Source organism: Tachyglossus aculeatus, chromosome 6 (genome assembly GCF_015852505.1).
Source record: "Tachyglossus aculeatus isolate mTacAcu1 chromosome 6, mTacAcu1.pri, whole genome shotgun sequence".
Taxonomy (NCBI): Eukaryota; Metazoa; Chordata; class Mammalia; order Monotremata; family Tachyglossidae; genus Tachyglossus; species Tachyglossus aculeatus.
In genome coordinates, this window is record NC_052071.1 from 59,379,388 (window position 1) to 59,401,074 (window position 21,687).

Below are 21,687 nucleotides of genomic sequence, written 5' to 3' on the forward strand. Positions count from 1 at the left end.
ACGGGGGGCTCACAGTCATAATCCCCATTTTGCAGTTGAGGTCACGGAACGGGGACCCGAAGCCACCCACTCTTGGGTAGGGACCGTCTCTATATGCTGCCAACTTGGACTTCCCAAGCGCTCAGTACAGTGCTCTGCACACAGTAAGCACTCAATAAATACGATTGATCGATGGATTGATTGATTGCACGCCCTCCGGGCCTTCTTCGGCCCACCTCCCCCCGCCCAGCGTTGGCTGGAGAGCAGATGGGGAGGCCCGGCCGAGCAGAGAGCAGATCCACCCGTTTGCTCTTCGTCTTGTTTGTCCTTTTGTTTCCGCAGACTTGGGTGGGCAACAAAAGGAGGAAAATGAGCAGCAAACCGGCCGAGTCCGGGGCCACCCCGCCCGGGCCGGCGGCCGGCACCCCGCCGACGCCGCCGGACCGGAACGCGGCCCGGCCCCCCGGCCCGCAGCCCCCGTGGACCCCCCCCGGACGGCGACGTCGTGGTGACGGGCATCTACGGGCCGGCCGGCTCTTCGGGAAGGGCCAAGGCGACGGAGATCCACAAGCTCCCCGTCCAGAGGACCCCCGGGAAGGCCGACCCGGAACTTGGAGCCCCCCTCCCCGGGTCCCGGCAGGCGGCCCACGGCAAGGGCGCCTCGCTGCTTCTGGGCGAGAAGGCCATCATCTTGTCGCGGCAGAGCGGCGTGCCAAACGCCGCCAACCCCGGCTACGGCCACCACGCCAAGAAGAGCTACGGGGCCCCCCCGGGGCCCGACGTGGCCCCTCAGAAGCCCGGCGGGGGCGGCCACCGGCCTGGCAAAGCGGAGCCGGCCGGGGGGCCGAGGCCCCCCAAGCCCGAGTACGCCAGCCTCGCCGCCCACGGCCCCTGCGCCGCCCCGAACCTGGAGATCCGGGAGGTGTTCTCGCTGGCCGGGACCGACTGCCCGCCGAGGATCCCGGGGGGGAGCGCGGCCCAGAGGCCCGGCTCCCGGGAAGGGAGCTGCCTGTCCATCGCGATGGAGACGGGCGACGTCGACGACGAGTACGCCCGAGAGGAAGAGCTGGCTTCCATGGGGGCGCAGCTCCAGAGCTACTCGAGGCTCTGCGAGGGCGGCGGCCCGCGCGTCGAGCACCAAAGTCCGCAGCGTCCGCCCGGCCCGGGCCGTGGCACCGGCTGCGCTTCGCTGCTGGGGAACGCCAGAGACTTACCCGACGGTGCCCTGTACCCTCAGCGGGACTTCCATTTGCCCCCCCGGACCTCACTGCACAGCGGACCCGGCACGATGTACAGTGGCTCGCACGCGGCCCGCCCCGGTTTTTCCCCTCACTTCGCCCCGTCCAACCAACTGAGGCTGACGCCAAACCAAAACAACTACCAGGTAATCGGTATAAACCTGGCCGCTCGGCCCGGGTTTCCCAGCTGGTGAACCCCACCAGCTCGGGGGCCGCCTCCGCGTTTCCGCCCATCCCGGGGCGGATCGGCGGGAAACTGCAGCCCATCCTCCTCCCTCCCATTGCCGTCGTCCGTCATCAGGGCCTCGAGGGGGTGGGATGGGACACTGAGTCCGTCCCACTTTTTCGAAGCGGCGTGCCCAACGGCTAAAGCGTCATCCCGGGAGTCAGAAGGGCCTGGGTTCTAATGCCGGCTCCTCCCACTCTGCCGTGTGACCTTGGGCCGGTCATTTAACTTCTCTGTGCCTCGGTTCCCTCATCTGTAAACTGGGGGTTCGGACCGTGAGCCCCGTGCGGGGCATGGGCTGTGACCGACCCGACGATCTAATATCTGCCTCAGCGCTTAGTACGGTGCTTGGCACATAGTAAGCCCTTACCAAGCACCGTTAAAAAAATAAGGAAGGGAAGGCGGGCTGTTTGGTGGAGACAGTACTACGTTGGCCAGCTTGGGAAGCCTGAATAAAACGTATCAGGTGCAGCCAGGTAAAATTAAAGAAGGTGACCCTTGTGACTTTTATCCCGATTCGGCTGGACAAAGTGGAAGTCAAAGCATAAAACAGCGAGTACTGGGTGGGCATAGCTTGAGAAATGCAACAGAGTCAGCAGCAAAAGGGCCCAGCCTCTTGGCAGATTAAAAGCCTGATATTTTTTGTCAGCGAGAGCAGTCCGGGTGTAGAAGAGCTGAGCCAGAGCCTGGAAATCTACCCCCGGCAAGTCGGGGCCTTATTAGAGCACGGTATCCGACTGTGGCCATCGTGCTAGAGAAAGGTGGTGGAAGAAATAGGCTCCGAGGAATTAGAACGGGAGGGATAAAAGGGAGGAAAATTGGTCCTCTGAAGAAAGGCTAAAGGAGTTGGAATCGTTGACCTTGGAGAAGAGAAGGTTAGGCGCTGGCTGACTTAGTAACTGCCTTCACATCTCTGAAGGGTTTCTAGGAGGAAGAAGAGGCGGTCCCGTTGTTAAACAGGAGGGGACGGGCAGAAAATGCAGCGGGACTTGGGTCGGTTAGACAAAAGGCAGAACTTCCTGAAAGCCAGGGGACAAACTCTAGGACCGGCTGCCAAGGGGCTTCGATCGATCCATCGGTGGTATTTGTCGCGCACTTCTGTGGGCAGAGCACTTGGGAGAGGCCAATAGAGCAGAGTCGGTGGACCCGTCCCCTGCCCACGAGGCCTGTGGAGTTGCTGTACATGAGATTGGACACTGCCTCGGGTGGATGATCGTCAGGCACCCGCCTGCCCGGAGATGGGTCTGGAACAGTTGACTTCATGAGGTCCTTCCGGCTCTAGGATTCAGGAATTGGCAGCCTCTATTTCCTGGGCTACTCAGTAACAACCTGGTATTACGGGTGGTTCTGCTTTTTGATCCGTGGACCACGGCTTGGAATTCTAGTGGAAAGCCTCCTCCCTCTCTCTTCTCTCTCCCCCCCAGCCCTTCTCCCTCTCCCTCCCTCTCTCTCTCTCTCTCTCCTCTCTCTCTCTCTCTCTCTCTCTCTCTCTCTCTCTCTCTCTCTCTCCCTCCCTCCCCCTCTCCCCCCGCTTTCCTACAGTTTCTCTCCTACTGTCTCTCTCTCCCTCTCCCTTTATCTCTTTCTCCCCACCGCCTCCCTTCTCTCCCCCTTTCTTCTTCTCTCCCTCTCTCTCACCCTCTCTTTCTCTCCTTCTTTTTCCTTCTCTCCCTCTCTCCTCTCTCCCTTTCCTCCCACTGTCTCCCTTCTCTCTCCTTTTCCACCTCTTTCTTCTTCTCTCCCTCTCTCCTTCTTTCCCTCCCTTTCTCCTTTCCCACTCTTTCTCCTTTTCTTCTCTCCCTCTTTCTCCTTCTCTCCCTCACTCCTTTCCCTCTTTTCCCCCAGTCTCCCTTCTCTCTCCTTTTCCCCCTCTCTTCCCTCCCTCTCTCCTTCCCTCCCTCTCTCTCTCGTTCCCTCCCCCCTCTTTCCTACATTTTCTCTCCTACTGTCTCTTTCCCTCTCCCTTTATCTCTTTCTCCCCCACCACCTCCCTTCTCTCCCCCTCTTTCTTCTTCCCTCCCTCTCTCTTTCTCACCCTCTCTTTCTCTCTCTCGTTCCTTCTCTCCCTCTCTCCTCTCTCCCTTTCCTCCCACTGTCTCCCTTCTCTCTCCTTTTCCACCTCTTTCTTCTTCTCTCCCTCTCTCCTCTCCCTCTTTCTCCTTCTCTTCTTCTCCTCTCCCCCTCTTCTTCTCTCCCTCTCTCTTTCTCACCCTCTCTTTCTCTCCTTTTTTCCTTCTCTCCCTCTATCCTCTCTCCCTCTTTCCTCCCACTGTCGCCCTTCTCTCCTTTTCCACCTCTTTCTTCTTCTCTCCCTCTCTCCTTCTCTCCCTCCCTTTCTCCTCTCCCACTCTTTCTCCTTCTCTTCTTCTCTCCCTCTCTTTCTCCTTCTCTCCCTCACTCCTTTCCCTCTTTTCCCCCAGTCTCCTTTCTCTCTCCTTTTCCCTCTCTCTTCCCCCCCTCTCTCCTGCCCTCCCTTCCTCTCTCCTTCTCTCCCTCCCTTTCTCCTTCTCTCCCTCTCCCTCTTTTTGACCAGTTAAGATCTGAGTCCTAATAAACTTCCCCAAGGACTCGTTCTAGACCACTGAAGAGATGGAATTAAAGGAAGAACATGAAAGGCTATAGCACCAAGTGAGTAGAATGAGGGAATCTGGGTGAAAGTGAGGTGAAGTCTCTACTTTGCTTTTTGAGTTAATTTTTCAGGTACCGTTCCTAGAGGGTCCAGTATCATTTATTTGATCTAAAAATTGTTCGTGAGTGGAGTCAGTTCTAAAAATGAGATGATGTGACACTGGGGCAAAAAGGATAAGTTATGAGAATTAACAGGAAGAAGGGACGGGGGAAGGGCAGGTAGTAAAATGGGAATTCCGGGAAATCTAGCCCGAATGCAGCTTCTCCTGGGAGTAAGAGGCCTATTTTATCTAAGCTCAGGCCAGAGGCCAATCAAGGCTGATAAAAAAAGCCAAACTGGTCTGATGTGAACCCGATTCATTCATTCATTCATTTGTATTTATTGAATGCTTACTGTGTGCAAAGCACTGTACTGAGTGCTTGGGAGAATATAAAAGAACAATAAACGGACGCATTTCGTTCCCGGGGCAATTTTACAGTCTAGCTACGGCCCAGTATTGCCCCAGTCAATCAGTGCTATTTCTTGAGTGCTCACTCTGTGCAGGGCACTGGGAAAATGTGTGACAACAGAGTCGATAAACGGGATCCCTGCCTATAAGGAGCTTCCAGTCTACAGTCCGCCCAACCACCCGGAGGACCGCCCTGCGCATGAGCAGTTTTCCCTTGGGTTTCTGGTGCTACAAAGTCCAGAACCCAAAATTCCCCGGACTTCCACCTCAGGTCCCAAATGTTGAGGGAGAAGTTGCCCCCGTCCCGTTGAGGGATGCCCCGGGCGGGGACAACTCGCCCGCCTCCTTTGGCTCTGTGGTTCCCGGCTGAGATTTCGTGGCCCGACTTGTCCGATAAGAAGCCGGAGGAGGCGAATGTGCAGTGTCCTAAAAAGCGCCCGGTTTCGTCCTTCTCGTGTCCGAGCACTCCCCGGCGAACTGCCGAGTAAACCCGAGTTGCCCGGGAGTTTCACGCCGAGCACACGGAAAGGAACCGGCCGCCGGTTTCGACGCCCACGCACTTTATTCCCCCTTGGCCTCCGTGGCGAATCTCAGTGGGGCTTTAGCTCAAACCCGCCGGCATTTCAGATAACCAGGTGCATTTTCACGAGGCAAAAGTCCGTAGAATAATCCAGTCGCTTTGCATGAAGCGTGTGCTTACCCGCCAAGCAGTTTGGTGTTTTTTTTTTCCATAGCAGGCCTGAAATGTCTGCAAGATCCGCTCGTTATTTGAACGTGCAGATTTGGGTCCGTCCAGTCGGATGACTTGCAGGAGATAATAATAATAATAATAATAATAATGGCATTTATTAAGCGCTGACTATGTGCAAAGCACTGTTCTAAGCGCTGGGGGGGGATACAAAGTGATCAGGTTGTCCCACGCGGGGCTCACAGTCTTAAATCCCCATTTTACAGATGAGGGAACTGAGGCTCGGAGAAGTGAAGTGACTTGCCGGAGGTCACACAGCAGACACGTGGCGGAGCCGGGATTCGAACCCATGACCTCCGACTCCAAAGCCCGTGCTCTTTCCATTGAGCCACGCTGCTTCTCTGATCATGTGAGCCCATTGTTGGGTAGGGACCGTCCCTATATGTTGCCAATTTGTACTTCCCAAGCGGTTAGTACAGTGCTCTGCACATAGTAAGCGCTCAGTAAATACGATTGATTGATTGATTGATTGATAATGGAAGCCTTCCTCGCGGTGGGCATCAGGGTGTTGAAAGTCTTCCCTGGAATTTGGGGCGATCCATAGCGTTTAAATGGCGGCCCTCTAATTGGAGGTATTAGCTTTCACCGGGAAATTGTGACGTGCAGACCGCACCGAACGGAGATCTCCGGGGTTCGGGGGGAAGTTCGAGGGCCGGAGGGAAAAGGACCGACCGGTCCTTGACAAACCCTGACGGGTTGGTTTGGCCGCGGCCCGTGGAAACGGTTGGAAGTAGAGGATAATCGAGGGTTCACCTACTTATCAAGCGACTCCCATCGTTATCCGTGGCGGTGGAGGACAGAGAAATCTCCTTGCTAAGTCAAATCTCCCAGAACTGCTGCCGGTTTTGTGTTTTTTCTCCTCAAGTGGCATGGAAAAGGACGCCGCTTATGGGGGTATTCCATTTTCCTGGCTGCTCATAACTGCCTTTAAGAGGAAAACCCATTGTGGAGCCCCAGTGATGGTGGTTTTTAGCCAAATTCAATCATCACTTTCTGTGTTATTATTATCATTTCCAAACCCTTTATTATATCAAGGGTAACCCTGCAGCAGTTACCAGTTCATTTGGAGAAGCAGCGTGGCTCAGTGGAAAGAGCCCGGGCTTTGGAGTCACAGGTCATGGGTTCAAATCCCGGCTCCACCAATTGTCAGCTGTGTGACTTTGGGCAAGTCACTTAACTTCTCTGGGCCTCAGTTACCTCATCCGTACAATGGGGATGAAGACTGTCAGCCCCCCGTGGGACAACCTGATCGCCTTGTAACCTCCCCAGCGCTTAGAACAGTGCTTTGCACATAGTAAGCGCTTAATAAATGCCATCATTATTATTATTATTATTCATTTGCATTTAGCGGGACCTCATTTAGCTAGCAAACGTGTGGCCGGCAGTGGTGTCCACCTGTCCTGGACCTATTGGCTTGTTGCCAACTTGTACTTCCCAAGCGCTTAGTACAGTGCTCTGCACACTGTAAGCGCTTAATAAATACGATGAATGAATGAATGAATGAATGAATGAATGAATGAATGAATTGGCTTAGAGCTGCAGCAATGCTACTGGAGTTTGGAGGCCGGTGGAGGAAGAGGAAGGGGGAGAGGAGGAGGAGGAGGAAAGAGGGTTCCCAAAGTTTCTTCCCACCACACCCCTTAAGATCCTGGGCAAGCCCGGATGCCCTGGGGTGCCTACGGTGCCAACGGTGGAAATGGGGCAAGGAAGAGGCCGTGCCCCGTAGAGAAGCCGGGGAGAGAAGCCGGGGCCTCGTTCCTCTCGTGAAAATGAACCCACAAGGTCAAACACACGTGCGAAGTAATAATCATCATCATCAGTCGTATTTATTGAGCGCTTACTATGTGCAGAGCACTGTACTAAGCGCTTGGGAAGTACAAATTGGCAACATAAAGAGACAGTCCTTACCCAACAGTGGGCTCACAGTCTAAAAATGATATAGTGTATACAGTCTATACTGTATACAGTCTATAATGGTATAGATATCATACAGTCTATAATGATAATAACGGTGGTATCTGTGAAACACTTTCTATAATGCCAGGCACTGTACTGAGCGCCCGGGTGGTTACAGGTTAATGAAGTGGGACATCACCCCCGTCCCAGTCCCCCTAGGCTGTTTTAGACTGTGAGCCCACTGTTGGGTAGGGACCGTCTCTCTATGTTGCCAATTTGTACTTCCCAAGCGCTTAGTACAGTGCTCTGCACACAGTAAGCACTCAATAAATACGATTGACGATGATGATGATGATGGGCAGGGAGCAGGTCTACAACTCTCTCGTGTGGTGCTCTGCCCAGCTTTTCATTCGGTGCTCTGCACGTTGTAAACCCTCAGTAAATACCGGTGATCGATAGATCGTCCCACACGGGCTCACGGTTTAAGAGGGAGGGAGAGCAGGAATTGCATCCCCCTCTTCCAGATGAGGAAACTGAGGCCCAAAGAAGCGAAATGACTTGCCCAAGGTCACACAGGAGGCAAGTGGCAATTTGCTTCTCCCCACACCAGCGCTTAATACTGGTGCCCGGCACAAAGTAAGCACTTAACAAATGCCGTAGTGATTATCGTTTTAATTATGGTTATTAGGAGAAGGGAGGTTCTTTCCACGAGGCCGCAGTGTCAGAGACGCTGGAGAAGCAGCGTGGCTCAGTGGAAAGAGCCCGGGCTTTGGCGTCAGAGGTCATGGGTTCGAATCCCGGCTCCGCCAATTGTCAGCCGTGTGACTTTGGGCAAGTCACTTCTCTGGGCCTCGGTTCCCTCATCTGGAAAATGGGGATGAAGACTGTGAGCCCCACGTGGGACAACCTGATTACCTCGTAACCTCCCCAGCGCTTAGAACAGTGCTTTGCACATAGTAAGCGCTTAATAAATGCCATTATTATTATTATTATTTTTATTATTGTTGTTGTTATTATTATTATTGTTATTGTTGTTGTTATCATTATTATTATCATTATTATTATTATTATTATTATCGGAGGCCAGCGAGCCCGCGGTTTTGCTCCAGACCACCCCTGCCTGCCTTTTACCAAGGCAGCCTGAGGTCTCTAATCCTCGCCTAGCGATCGTTCATTCTGTTGGTCGTACTTATTGAGCACCTATTGTGCGCAGAGCACTGTACTGAGCACTTGGGAGAGTACGAGGCAACATCATCATCATCAATCGTATTTATTGAGCGCTTACTATGTGCAGAGCACTGTACTAAGCGCTTGGGAAGTACAAATTGGCAACATATAGAGACAGTCCCTACCCAACAGTGGGCTCACATAAACAGTGACGTTCTCTGCCCACACCGAGCAAAGGAATAAATAAAATGACAGATATGTACGTGAGCGCTTTGGGGCTGGGAAGTGGATGGAAGAGCGAAGGAAGCGAGACAGGGCGACCCCGAGGGAGTTTGCCCGTTGTCATATTGTACGGGGGAAGCAGCGTGGCTCAGTTCATTCATTCATTCATTCATTCACTCAACCATATTTATTGAGCACTTACTGGGTGCAGAGCACTGTACTAAGCGCTTGGGAAGTCCTAGAGATGGTCCCTACCCAACAGCGGGCTCACAGTCTAGAAGGGGGAGACAGACAACAAAACAAAACATATTAACAAAATAAAATCAATAGAATAAACATGTACAAGTGAAATAGAGTAATAAATAATAATAATAATAATGATGGCATTTATTAAGCGCTTACTATGTGCAAAGCACTGTTCTAAGCGCTGGGAGGATACAAGGTGATGAGGTTGTCCCACGTGGGGCTCACAGTCTTCATCCCCATTTTACAGATGAGGGAACTGAGGCCCAGAGAAGTTAAGTGACTCGCCCAAAGTCACCCAGCTGACAAGTGGCGGAGCCGGGATTTGAACCCGTGACCTCTGACTCCAAAGCCCGGGCTCTTTCCCACTGAGCCACGCTGCTTCTCTAATAAATCTGTACAAACATCTATACAGGGGCTGTGGGGAGGAGAAGGAGGTAAGGCGGGGGGGTGGGGGGAGAGGAAGCCCACTGTTGGGTAGGGACCGTCTCTATATGTTGCCAATTTGTACTTCCCAAGCGCTTAGTACAGTGCTCTGCACATAGTAAGGGCTCAATAAATACGACTGATGATGATGATGAAGGAGGGGGCTCAGTCTGGGGTTGAATGAATGAATGAATGAATGAATGAATTCTAGACTGTGAGCCCGCTGTTGGGCAGGGACCGTCTCTGTATGTTGCCAACCTGGACTTCCCAAGTGCTTAGTCCAGTGCTCTGCACACAGTAAGCGCTCAATAAATGCGATTGATTGAATGAATGAATGAATAAATGAATGAACGAGCCTGTTGTCGGGTAGGGACCGTCTCTATATGTTGCCGACTTGTACTTCCCAAGCGCTTAGTACAGTGCTCGGCACACAGTAAGCGCTCAATAAATACGATTGAATGAATGAATGAAGTGGCTTGCCCAAAGCCTACCAGCTACCATCATTATTATTCAGTCACTTTTCCCCTTCCCGAATCCGGTCCCCCGCCCGCCCGCCGGGACCCGGGGAAAGTTGTGGGGGGGTCTGGTCCCCGTGCCCGGGCTTTGGAGTCAGAGGTCATGGGTTCAAATCCCGGCTCCGCCAATTGTCAGCTGTGTGACTTGGGGCAAGTCACTTCGCTTCTCTGGGCCTCAGTGACCTCATCTGTAAAATGGGGATGAAGGCTGTGAGCCCCCCGTGGGACAACCTGATCACCTTCTAACCTCCCCAGCGCTTAGAACGGTGCTTCGCACATAGTAAGCGCTTAATAAATGCCATTATTATTATTATTATTACACTCCCGGGCGCTTAGTACAGTGCTCTGCACACAGTAAGCGCTCAATAAATACGATTGAATAAATGAATGGAAGGGCCCATTCCCCGGGACAATCGTTGCCCCGTTTGGCTCTGGAGATGTTGGGGGGAGCCCTATCCCCTCCTGTAATGATCCCCCAGAAGAGTTGACTGTGCTGTTGCCAACTTATACTTCCCAAGCGCTTAGTACAGTTCTCTGCACACAGTAAGCGCTCAATAAATACGATTGATTGATTGATTGATTGATTGCTGTCCACCCCCCAAGCTGGTTAAGCCTTGGGAGTCAGAAAGATCTGGGTTCTAATGTCGGCTCCGCCACGTGTGACCTTGGGCCAGTCACTTCAATCAATCAATCAATCAATCAATCAATCGTATTTATTGAGCGCTTACTGTGTGCAGAGCACTGTACTAAGCGCTTGGGAAGTACAAGTTGGCAACATATATAGGCAGTCCCTACCCAGCTTTTCACTTTTCTGCACCTCAGTTACCTCATCTGGGAAATGGGGATTAAGACTATAAGCCCCATGTGGGAGGGAACGTGGCCAATCCGATTTGCTTTTATCCACCCCATCATCATCATCATCATCAGTCGTATTTATTGAGCGCTTACTGTGTGCAGAGCACTGTACTAAGCGCTTGGGAAGTACAAGTTGGCAACAGAACAGCGCTCAGAACAGTGCCCGGCTCTTAGCAAGTGCTTAAATATCACCATCGTTATCATTAAGCGCTTAGTACAGTGCTCTGCACACAGTAAGCGCTCAATAAATACGACTGAATGAATTATTATTATTATTATTATTATTATTATTATTATTATTATTATTTGTTGCAGGTCCTCTCAAAGCAGATGCATCCTATGCCAGTTGTGCCCCAAACCCAGTGTAAACTGAGTCTCGAGAAGCAACGTGGCCTAGTAGATAAGAGCACAGGCCTGGGAATCATTCATTCATTCATTCATTCATTCATTCAATCATATTTATTGAGCACTTCCTGTGTGCAGAGCACTGTACTAAGCGCTTGGGAAGTCCAAGTTGGCAACATATAGAGACGGCCCCTACCCAACATTCATTCATCCATTCATATTTATTGAGCGCTTACTGTGTGCAGAGCACTGTACTGAGCGTTTGGGAAGTCCAAGTTGGCAACATATAGAGACGGCCCCTACCCAACATTCAATCATTCATTCAATCGTATTTATTGAGCGCTTACTGTGTGCAGAGCACTGGACTACGCGCTTGGGAAGTCCAAGTTGGCAACATATAGAGACGGCCCCTACCCAACATTCATTCATCCATTCATATTTATTGAGCACTTACTGTGTACAGAGCACTGTACTAAGCGCTTGGGAAGTCCAAGTTGGCAACATCTAGAGACAGCCCCTACCCAACATTCATTCATTCATTCAATCGTATTTATTGAGCGCTTACTGTGTGCAGAGCACTGGACTAAGCGCTTGGGAAGTCCAAGTTGGCAACTTTTAGACTGTGAGCCCACTGTTGGGTAGGGACTGTCTCTATGTGTTGCCAATTTGTACTTCCCAAGCGCTTAGTCCAGTGCTCTGCACATAGTAAGCGCTCAATAAATACGATTGATGATGATGATATAGAGATGGCCCCTACCCAACATTCATTCATTCATTCAATCGTATTTATTGAGCGCTTACTGTGTGCAGAGCACTGTACTAAGCGCTTGGGAAGTCCAAGTGGGCAACATCTAGAGATGGTCCCTACCCAACAGCGGGCTCACAGGCTAGAAGGGGGAGACAGACAACAAACACAAAACATATTAACCAAATAAAATAAATTGCATAGTAAAATCATCATCATCAATCGTATTTATTGAGCGCTTACTGTGTGCAGAGCACTGTACTAAGTGCTTGGGAAGTCCAAGTTGGCAACAGTATAGTAAATATGTACAAGTGGCATTTATTAAGTGCTTACTATGTGCAAAGCACTATTCTAAGCGCTGGGGAGGTGACAAGGTGATGAGGTTGTCCCACGGGGGGCTCACAGGCTTCATCCCCATTTTCCAGATGAGGGAACTGAGGCCCAGAGAAGTGAAGTGACTTGCCCAAAGTCACACAGCTGACAAGTGGCGGAGCTGGGACTCGAACCCATGACCTCCGACTCCAAAGCCCGGGCTCTTTCCACTGAGCCACGCTGCTCCTCAGGGAGTCAGAGGAGCCGGGTTCTAATCCCAGATCCACCACTTTTCCTTTATTGCGTGACCCTGGGCAAGTCACTTCACTTCTCTGGGCCTCTGAAGCAGCGTGGCTCAGCGGAAAGAGCCCGGTCCTTGGAGTCAGAGGTCATGGGTTCAAATCCCGGCTCCGCCAATTGTCAGCTGGGTGATTTTGGGCATGTCACTTCACTTCTCTGGGCCTCAGTTCCCTCATCTGTAAAATGGGGATTAAGACTGTGAGCCCACCGTGGGACAACCCGATCACCTCGTAACCTCCCCAGCGCTTAGAACAGTGCTTTGCACATAGTAAGCGCTTAATAAACACCATCATTATTATTATTATTATTGTCATTATCTGGAAAATGGGGGTTTAGAACGTGAGTGCGCAGTGTCCAACTTGATTAGCCGGTATTTATCCCGGTGCTTAGTACAGTTTGTTCATTCAACCGTATTTATTCATTCCATCCTGTCCATTGAGCGCTTACTGCGTGCAAAGCACTGTACTAAGCGCTTGGGAGAGTACAATATAATAATAAACCATATAGTAAACGCTTAACAGACACTGTTTTTTTAAAAAAAATAAAATAAAAAGTCTCCCAGCAGCACCGACATATGCCCCACTGAGAATCCGTTTGGTGTCACTGTGCTAAGCGCTTGGGAGAGTACAATATAATAATAAACCATATAGTAAGCGCTTAACAGATACCGTTTTTTGTTGTTTTTTTAAAAAAAGTAAAATAAAAAGTCTCCCAGCAGTCCTGACATATGCCCGACTGAGAATCCGTTTGTTGTCACTGTGCTAAGCGCTTGGGAGAGTACAATATAATAATAAACTATATAGTAAGCGCTTAACAGATACCGTTCTTTGTGGGTTTTTTTTAAAAAAAGTAAAATAAAAAGTCTCCCAGCAGTACCAACATATGTCCGACTGAGAATCCGTTTGTTGTCACTGTGCTAAGCGCTTGGGAGAGTACAGTATAATAATAAACCATATGGTAAGCGCTTAAGAGATACCGTTTTTTGTTGTTTTTTTAAAAAAAGTAAAATAAAAAGTCTCCCAGCGGCACCGACATATGCCCGACTGAGAATCCGTTTGGTGTCACTGTGCTAAGCGCTTGGGAGAGTACAATATAATAATAAACCATATAGTAAGCGCTTAACAGATACCGTTTTTTGTTGATTTTTTTAAAAAAGTAAAATAAAAAGTCTCCCAGCAGCGCCGACATATGCCCGAGTGAGAATCCGTTTGTTGTCACTGTGCTAAGCGCTTGGGAGAGTACAATATAATAATGAACCATATAGTAAGCGCTAAACAGATACTGTTTTTTGTTGTTGTTTTTTTTAAAAGTAAAATAAAAAGTCTCCCAGCAGTACCGACATATGCCCGACTGGGAATCCGTTTGTTGTCACTGTGCTAAGCGCTTGGGAGTGTACAATATAATAATAAACCATATAGTAAGCGCTTAACAGATACCGTTTTTTGTTGTTTTTTTAGAAAAAGTAAAATAAAAAGTCTCCCAGCATTACCGATATATGCCCGACTGAGAATCTGTTTGTTGTCACTGTGCTAAGCGCTTGGGAGAGTACAATATAATAATAAACCGTATAGTAAGCGCTTAACAAATACCGTTTTTTGTTGTTTTTTTAAAAAAAGGTAAAATAAAAAGTCTCCCAGAAGTACCGACATGTGCCCGACTGAGAATCCGTTTGTTGTCACTGTGCTAAGCGCTTGGGAGAGTACAGTATAATAATAAACCATGTAGTAAGTGCTTAACAGATACCGTTTTTTGTTGTTTTATTTAAAAAAAGTAAAATAAAAAGTCTCCCAGCAGTACCGACATATGCCCGACTGAGAATCCGTTTGGTGTCACTGTGCTAAGCGCTTGGGAGAGTACAATATAATAATAAACCATATAGTAAGCGCTTAACAGATACCGTTTTTTGTTGTTTTTTTTAAGAAAAGTAAAATAAAAAGTCTCCCAGCAGTGCCGACATATGCCCGACTGAGAATCCGTTTGTTGTCACTGTGCTAAGCGCTTGGGAGAGTACAATATAATAATAAACCATTTAGTAAGCGCTTAACAAATACCGTTTTTTGTTGTTTTTTTAAAAAGTAAAATAAAAAGTCTCCCAGCAGTACTGACATATGCCCGACTGAGAATCCGTTTGTTGTCACTGTGCTAAGTGCTTGGGAGAGTACAATATAATAATAAACCATATAGTAAGCGCTTAACAGATACCGTTTTTTGTTGTTTTTTTAAAAAAAAGTAAAATAAAAAGTCTCCCAGCAATACCGACATATGCCCGACTGAGAATCCATTTGTTGTCACTGTGCTAAGCGCTTGGGAGAGTACAATATAATAATAAGCCATATAGTAAGCGCTTAACAGATACCGTTTTTTGTTGTTGTTTTTTTAAAAAGTAAAATAAAAAGTCTCGCAGCAGTACCGACATATGCCCGACTGAGAATCCGTTTGTTGTCACTGTGCTAAGCGCTTGGGAGAGTACAATATAATAGTAAACCATATAGTAAGCGCTTAACAGATACCGTTTTTTGTTGTTTTTTTTTTAAAAGTAAAATAAAAAGTCTCCCAGCAGTACCAACATATGCCCGACTGAGAATCCGTTTGTTGTCACTGTGCTAAGCGCTTGGGAGAGTACAGTATAATAATAAACCATATAGTAAGCGCTTAACAGATACCGTTTTTTGTTGTTTTATTTAAAAAAAGTAAAATAAAAAGTCTCCCAGCAGTACCGACATATGCCCGACTGAAAATCCGTTTGTTGTCACTGTGCTAAGCGCTTGGGAGAGTACAATATAATAGTAAACCATATAGTAAGCGCTTAACAGATACCGTTTTTTGTTGTTTTTTTTTAAAAAGGAAAATAAAAAGTCTCCCAGCAGTACCGACATATGCCCGACTGAGAATCCGTTTGTTGTCACTGTGCTAAGCGCTTGGGAGAGTACAATATAATAATAAACCATATAGTAAGCGCTTAGCAGATAGTTTTTTGTTGTTGTTTTTTTTAAAAAAAGTAAAATAAAAAGTCTCCCAGCAGTACCGACATATGCCCGACTGAGAATCCGTTTTGTTGTCACTGTGCTAAGCGCTTGGGAGAGTACAGTATAATAATAAACCATTTAGTAAGCGCTTAACGGATACCGTTTTTTGTTGTTTTTTTAAAAAAAGTAAAATAAAAAGTCTCCCAGCATTACCGACATATGCCCGACTGAGAATCCGTTTGTTGTCACTGTGCTAAGCGGTTGGGAGAGTACAATATAATAATAAACCGTATAGTAAGCGCTTAATGGATACCGTTCTTTGTGGGTTTTTTTTTAAAAAAAAGTGAAATAAAAAGTCTCCCAGCAGTACCGACCCATGCCTGACTGCGAATCCGTTTGTTGTTTCCACAGATTTCAGGAAACCTTACTGTGCCTTGGATTACAGGGTGTTCTAGAAAGAGAGCAGTAAGTAACATTTCGTTGAAGCAGAAAGCGGGTCACCCCTTCCCGGTCGCCGCGTCAGGAAGCCGCGTGGCCCTCCGGGCTTCCAATCCCGGCTCCACCGCTTGCCTGCTGTGTGGCTCCGGGCAGGTCACTTCCCGTCTCTGGGCCTCGTGTCCCTCAAAGGCAGGAAGGGGATTCGGTACCTAGTCTCCCCCCTGCTGAGACGGTGGATTAACAGGGGTTAATTTGAGCTGATTAACCTGCGTCTGCCCCGGCGCTAATCAATCAATCAATCAATCATCCTCATCAATCGTATTTATTGAGCGCTTACTATGTGCAGAGCACTGGACTAAGCGCTTGGGAAGTACAGGTTGGCAACATAGAGAGACGGTCCCTACGCAACGGTGGGCTCGCAGTCTAAAAGGGGGAGACAGAGAACAAAACCAAACGTACTAACAAAATAAAATAAATAGATATGTACAAGTAAAATAAGAATAATAATAATAATGTTGGCATTTGTTAAGCGCTTACTATGTACAAAGCACTGATCTAAGCGCTGGGGGGGATACAAAGTGATCAGGTTGTCCCCCGTGGGGCTCACAGTCTTAATCCCCATTTTACAGATGAGGTAACTGAGGCTCAGAGAAGTTGAGTGACTTGCCCAAGGTCACACAGCAGACAGGTGGCGGAGCTGGGATTCGAACCCATGACCTCTGACTCCAAAGCCCGGGCTCTTTCCACTGAGCCACGCTGCTTTCTGAATTTATTTATTTATTTAAAATAAATAGAGTAACAAATATGTACAAACATATATACATATATGGCATTTATTAAGCGCTTACTAGGTGCAAAGCACCGTTCTAAGCGCTGGGGAGGATACAGGGTGATCAGGTTGTCCCACATGGGGCTCACAGGCTTCATCCCCATTTGACAGATGAGGGAACTGAGGCCCAGAGAAGTGAAGCGACTTGCCCAGAGTCACCCAGCCGACAAGTGGCGGAGCCGGGATTTGAACCCTTGACCTCTGACTCCAAAGCCCGGGCTCTTTCCACTGAGCCACGCTGCTTCTCAGTCGTATTTATTGAGCGCTTACTGTGTGCAGAGCACCGGACTGAGCGCTTGGGAAGTACAAGTTGGCAACGTATAGAGACAGTCCCTACCCAACGGTAATTCATTCGTTCAGTCGTATGTATTGAGCGCTTACTGTGTGCAGAGCACCGTACTAAGCGCTTGGGAAGTACAAGTTGGCAACATATAGAGACGGTCCCTACCCAACAGTAATTCATTCATTCAGTCGTATTTATTGAGCGCTTACGACGTGCAGAGCACTGTACTAAGCGCTTGGGAAGTACAAGTTGGCAACATATAGAGACAGTCCCTACCCAACAGTCATTCAGTCGTATTTATTGAGCGCTTACTGTGTGCAGAGCACCGTACTAAGCGCTTGGGAAGTACAAGTTGGCAACGTATAGAGACGGTCCCTACCCAGCGACAGGCTCCACTTGAACATTGTAAGCACTTAAATATTATTATTATTATCATTATCACCTATAAAATGCAGGAATCCGCAGCGACTGGTAGCCAGTTGTTCCCTTTGAGAGTTACCAAGGTCAACGTCCTAAGCAATCCCGGATGTGCTTTCAATCAATCAATCAATCAATCAATCGTATTTATTGAGCGCTTCCTGTGTGCAGAGCACTGTACTAAGCGCTTGGGAAGTACAAGATGGCAACATATAGAGACAGTCCCTACCCAACAGTGGGCTCACAGTCTAAAAACACTCAGTCAGTGAGGCGGATGGGTGGTGATTCATTCGATCGTATTTATTGAGCGCTAACTGTATGCAGAGCACTGTACTAAGCGCTCGGGAAGTACAAGTCGGCAACATATGGAGACGGTCCCTACCCAGCGACAGGCTCTACTTGGACATTGTAAGCACTTAACAAATATTATTATTATTATCATCACCACCTATAAAATGCAGGAATCCGCATCCTCAGCGACTGGTAGCCAGTTGTTGTTCCCTTTGGGAGTTACCAAGGTCAACGTCCTAAGCAATCCCGGATGTGCTTTCAATCAATCAATCAATCAATCGTATTTATTGAGCGCTTCCTGTGTGCAGAGCACTGTACTAAGCGCTTGGGAAGTACAAGTCGGCAACATATAGAGACAGTCCCTACCCAACAGTGGGCTCACAGTCTAAAAACACTCAGTCAGTGAGGCGGATGGGTGGTGATTCATTCAATCGTATTTATTGAGCGCTTACTGTGTGCAGAGCACTGTACTAAGCGCTTGGGAAGTCCAAGTCGGCAACACATGGAGACGGGGGGTGCTCACAGGCTTCATCCCCCTCTGCCTCCCCCTTTTAGACTGTGGGTAGGGACTGTCTCTATATGTTGCCAATTTGTACTTCCCAAGCGCTTAGTACAGTGCTCTGCACACGGTAAGCGCTCAATAAATACAATTGATTGATCCCCATTTTACAGATGAGGTCACTGAGGCCCAGAGAAGTGAAGTGACTTGTCCAAAGTCACACAAGTATCTACCTGAGCGCTTAGTACAGTGCTTGGCTCATAGTAAGCACTTAACAAATGCTGCAGTTATTGTTATTATTATTAGGTTCCTTGGACACCTAGCTTATAGCCGCAACAGCTGAAGGTAGCCCAGCCCTGCCAGGAGAGGATAACAACTTTTTTTTTCCCCCAAGGGTATTTGTTAAGAACTTACTATTGTTTAGGCGCTGTGCTAAGCACTGGGGTAGGTACAAGTGAATCAGGAGGGACACAGTCCCTATCCCACATGGGGCTCACAGTCAAGGAGGAGGGAGAACAGGCATCGAATCCCCATTTGACAGTTGAGGAAACTGAGGCACGGAGCAGCAACAGTCCCTATCCCACATGGGGCTCACAGTCAAGGAGGAGGGAGAACAGGCATCGAATCCCCATTTGACAGTTGAGGAAACTGAGGCACGGAGCAGCAAAGTGACTCGCCCAAGGTCACACAGCAGGCACATGTGGGCATCCCCCCCCCGCCTTACCTCCTTCCCCTCCCCACAGCACCTGTATATATGTTTGTACAGATTTATTAGTCTATTTTACTTGAACATATTTACTATTCTATATATTTTATTTTGTTAATATGCTTTGTTTTGTTGTCTGTCTCCCCCCTTCTCGACTGTGAGCCCGCTGTTGGGTAGGGACCGTCTGTATAAGTTGACAGCTTGTCCTTCCCAAGCGCTTAGTCCAGTGCTCTGCACATAGTAAGCGCTCAATAAATACGATTGAATGAATGAGTGAATGAATGAATGAATGAATGAATGAATGAATGAATGAAGTGGCAGAGCTGGGATTTGAACCCTGGTCCTCTGGGTTTATCCACTAGGCCCCACTTTTTCCCCAGACTTTGCCTGATCTTACCTTCCACCAGCCTGACACAGCCAATAATCAATCAGTGTTTATTGAGCACCCTCAACCCCACAGCACTTATAATAATAATAATAATGATAATAATAATAATAATGATAATAATAATAATAATAATGATATTTGTTAAGCGCTTACTATGTGCCAAACACCGTTCTAATCACTGGGGTAGATACAAGGTAATCAGGTTGTCCCACGTGGGACTCACAGTCTTCATCCCCATTTTACAGATGAGATAACTGAGGCACAGAGAAGTAAAGCAACCTGCCCAAAGTCACACAGCTGACAAGTGGCAGAGCCGGGATTAGAACCCACAGCCTCTGCCTCCCGAGCCCGGGCTCCTGCCATTAAGCCACGCTGCTTCTGGCTTACGTGAGCCCGCTGTTGGGTAGGGACCGTCTCTATATGTTGCCAACTTGGACTTCCCAAGCGCTTAGTACAGTGCTCTGCACACAGTAAGTGCTCAATAAATACGATTGATTGATTGATTGATTATGTATATATCTGTAATTTTATTTACATATATAATATATGTGTAAATATATACACGCTGCGGAGAAGCAAAGTGGCTCATTGGAAAGAGCCCGGGCTTTGGAGTCAGAGGTCAGGGGTTCAAATCCCGGCTCCGCCACTTGTCGGCCGTGTGACTTTGGGCAAGTCACTTCACTTCTCTGGGCCTCATCATCATCATCAATCGTATTTATTGAGCGCTTACTATATGCAGAGCACTGTACTAAGCGCTTGGGAAGTACAAATTGGCAACATATAGAGACAGGCCCTACCCAACAGTGGGCTCACAGTCTAAAAGCCTCAGTTCCCTCAGCTGTAAAATGGGGATGAAGACTGTGAGCCCTTCCCCCGCGGAACAACCTGATCACCTTGTCACCTCCCCAGCGCTTAGAACGGTGCTTTGCGCAGAGTAAGCGCTTAATAAATGCCATTATCATTAAACACTGCCGACGATGAAGTAAAGTCTTGCTTCAAGTGCCAGAGAAGCGGACGTTGTTTCCTGTAGGGAGTTCACAAGCCTGATAAATCAGGACAACCTGATCACCTTGTAAGCTCCCCAGCGCTTAGAACAGTGCTTTGCACATAGTAAGCGCTTAATAAATGCCATCATCATTATTATTATTATTAGAAATCGGTCTTAGGGGCTGCTTGGCCTCGGCGAGCGTTTGTCCGAACGGAGGTGAATTCCGGGGTTCTTTCTGGCTGTCCGTCTCTCACCCTCTCACGGTCATTCATTCATTCATTCATTCATTCGTATTTATTGAGCGCTTACTGTGTGCAGAGCACTGTACTAAGCGCTTGGGAAGTCCAAGTTGGCAACATATAGAGACGGTCCCCTGTCCCTTCCTCCCGTTCGATCCCAGCTGAGGGTCAGTCTCTTCCAGGAAGCCCTCCCAACCTCCGGCCTTCTCCCCCAACTCCGACCCCTAACAGATTCCGAACCAGCTCCGTGGGGGCAGTGGCCCCCTCTCCATCCCCCCATCTTACCTCCTTCCCTTCCCCACAGCACCTGTATATATGTATATACATTTGTACATATGTATTACTCTATTTATTTATTTATTTTACTTGTACATATCTATTATCATCATCCATCGTATTTATTGAGCGCTTACTGTGTGCAGAGCACTGTACTAAGCGCTTGGGAAGTACAAATTGGCAACATATAGAGACAGTCCCTACCCAACAGTGGGCTCACAGTCTAAAAGGGGGAGACAGAGAACAAAACCAAACATACTAACAAAATAAAATAAATAGAATAGATATGTACAAATAAAATAAATAAATAAATAAATAAATAGAGTAATACATATGTACAAACATATATACATATATACAGGTAATATCTATTCTATTTATTTTATTTTGTTAGTATGTTTGGTTTTGTTCTCCGTCTCCCCCTTTTAGACTGTGAGCCCGCTGTTGGGTAGGGACCGTCTCTAGATGTTATAATAATAATAATAATAATGGCATTTATTAAGCGCTTACTATGTGGAAAGCACTGTTCTAAGCGCTGGGGAGGTTATAAGGTGATCAGGTTGTCCCACGGGGGGCTCACAGTCTTAATCCCCATTTTACAGATGAGGGAACTGAGGTCCAGAGAAGTTAAGTGACAGGCCCAAAGTCACACAGGAGACAAGTGGCGGAGCCGGGATTTGAACCCATGACCTCTGACTCCAAAGCCCATGCTCTTTCCACTGAGCCACGCTGCTTCTCTAATAATAATAATGGCATTTGTTAAGTGCTTACTATGTGCAAAGCACTGTTCTAAGTGCTGGGGGGATGCAAGGTGATCAGGTTGTCCCACGTGGGGCTCATAGTCTTAATCCCCGTTTTACAGATGAGGGAACTGAGGCTCAGAGTAGTGAAGTGACTTGCCAAAGGTCACACAGCAGACATGTGGTGGAGCCGGGATTCGAACCCATGTCCTCTGACTCCAAAGCCCGGGCTCTTTGCACTGAGCCACGCTGCTTCTCTGTTGCCAACTTGGACTTCCCAAGCGCTTAGTCCAGTGCTCCTCACCCAGTAAGCGCTCAATAAATACGATTGAT

The 21,687-nt window shown here is 48.3% G+C and overlaps 1 protein-coding gene across 1 annotated transcript in view; it reads left to right on the forward strand.

Moving 5' to 3' along the window:
* Positions 1-21,687, forward strand: part of HDX (highly divergent homeobox) — a 122,334-nt gene that overhangs the window by 40,990 nt on the left and 59,657 nt on the right. Inside the window, 3 exon segments of the mRNA XM_038748216.1 lie at positions 322-465; positions 467-1,363; positions 15,672-15,725. Coding sequence (XP_038604144.1) covers positions 322-465; positions 467-1,363; positions 15,672-15,725 — 1,095 coding nt within the window.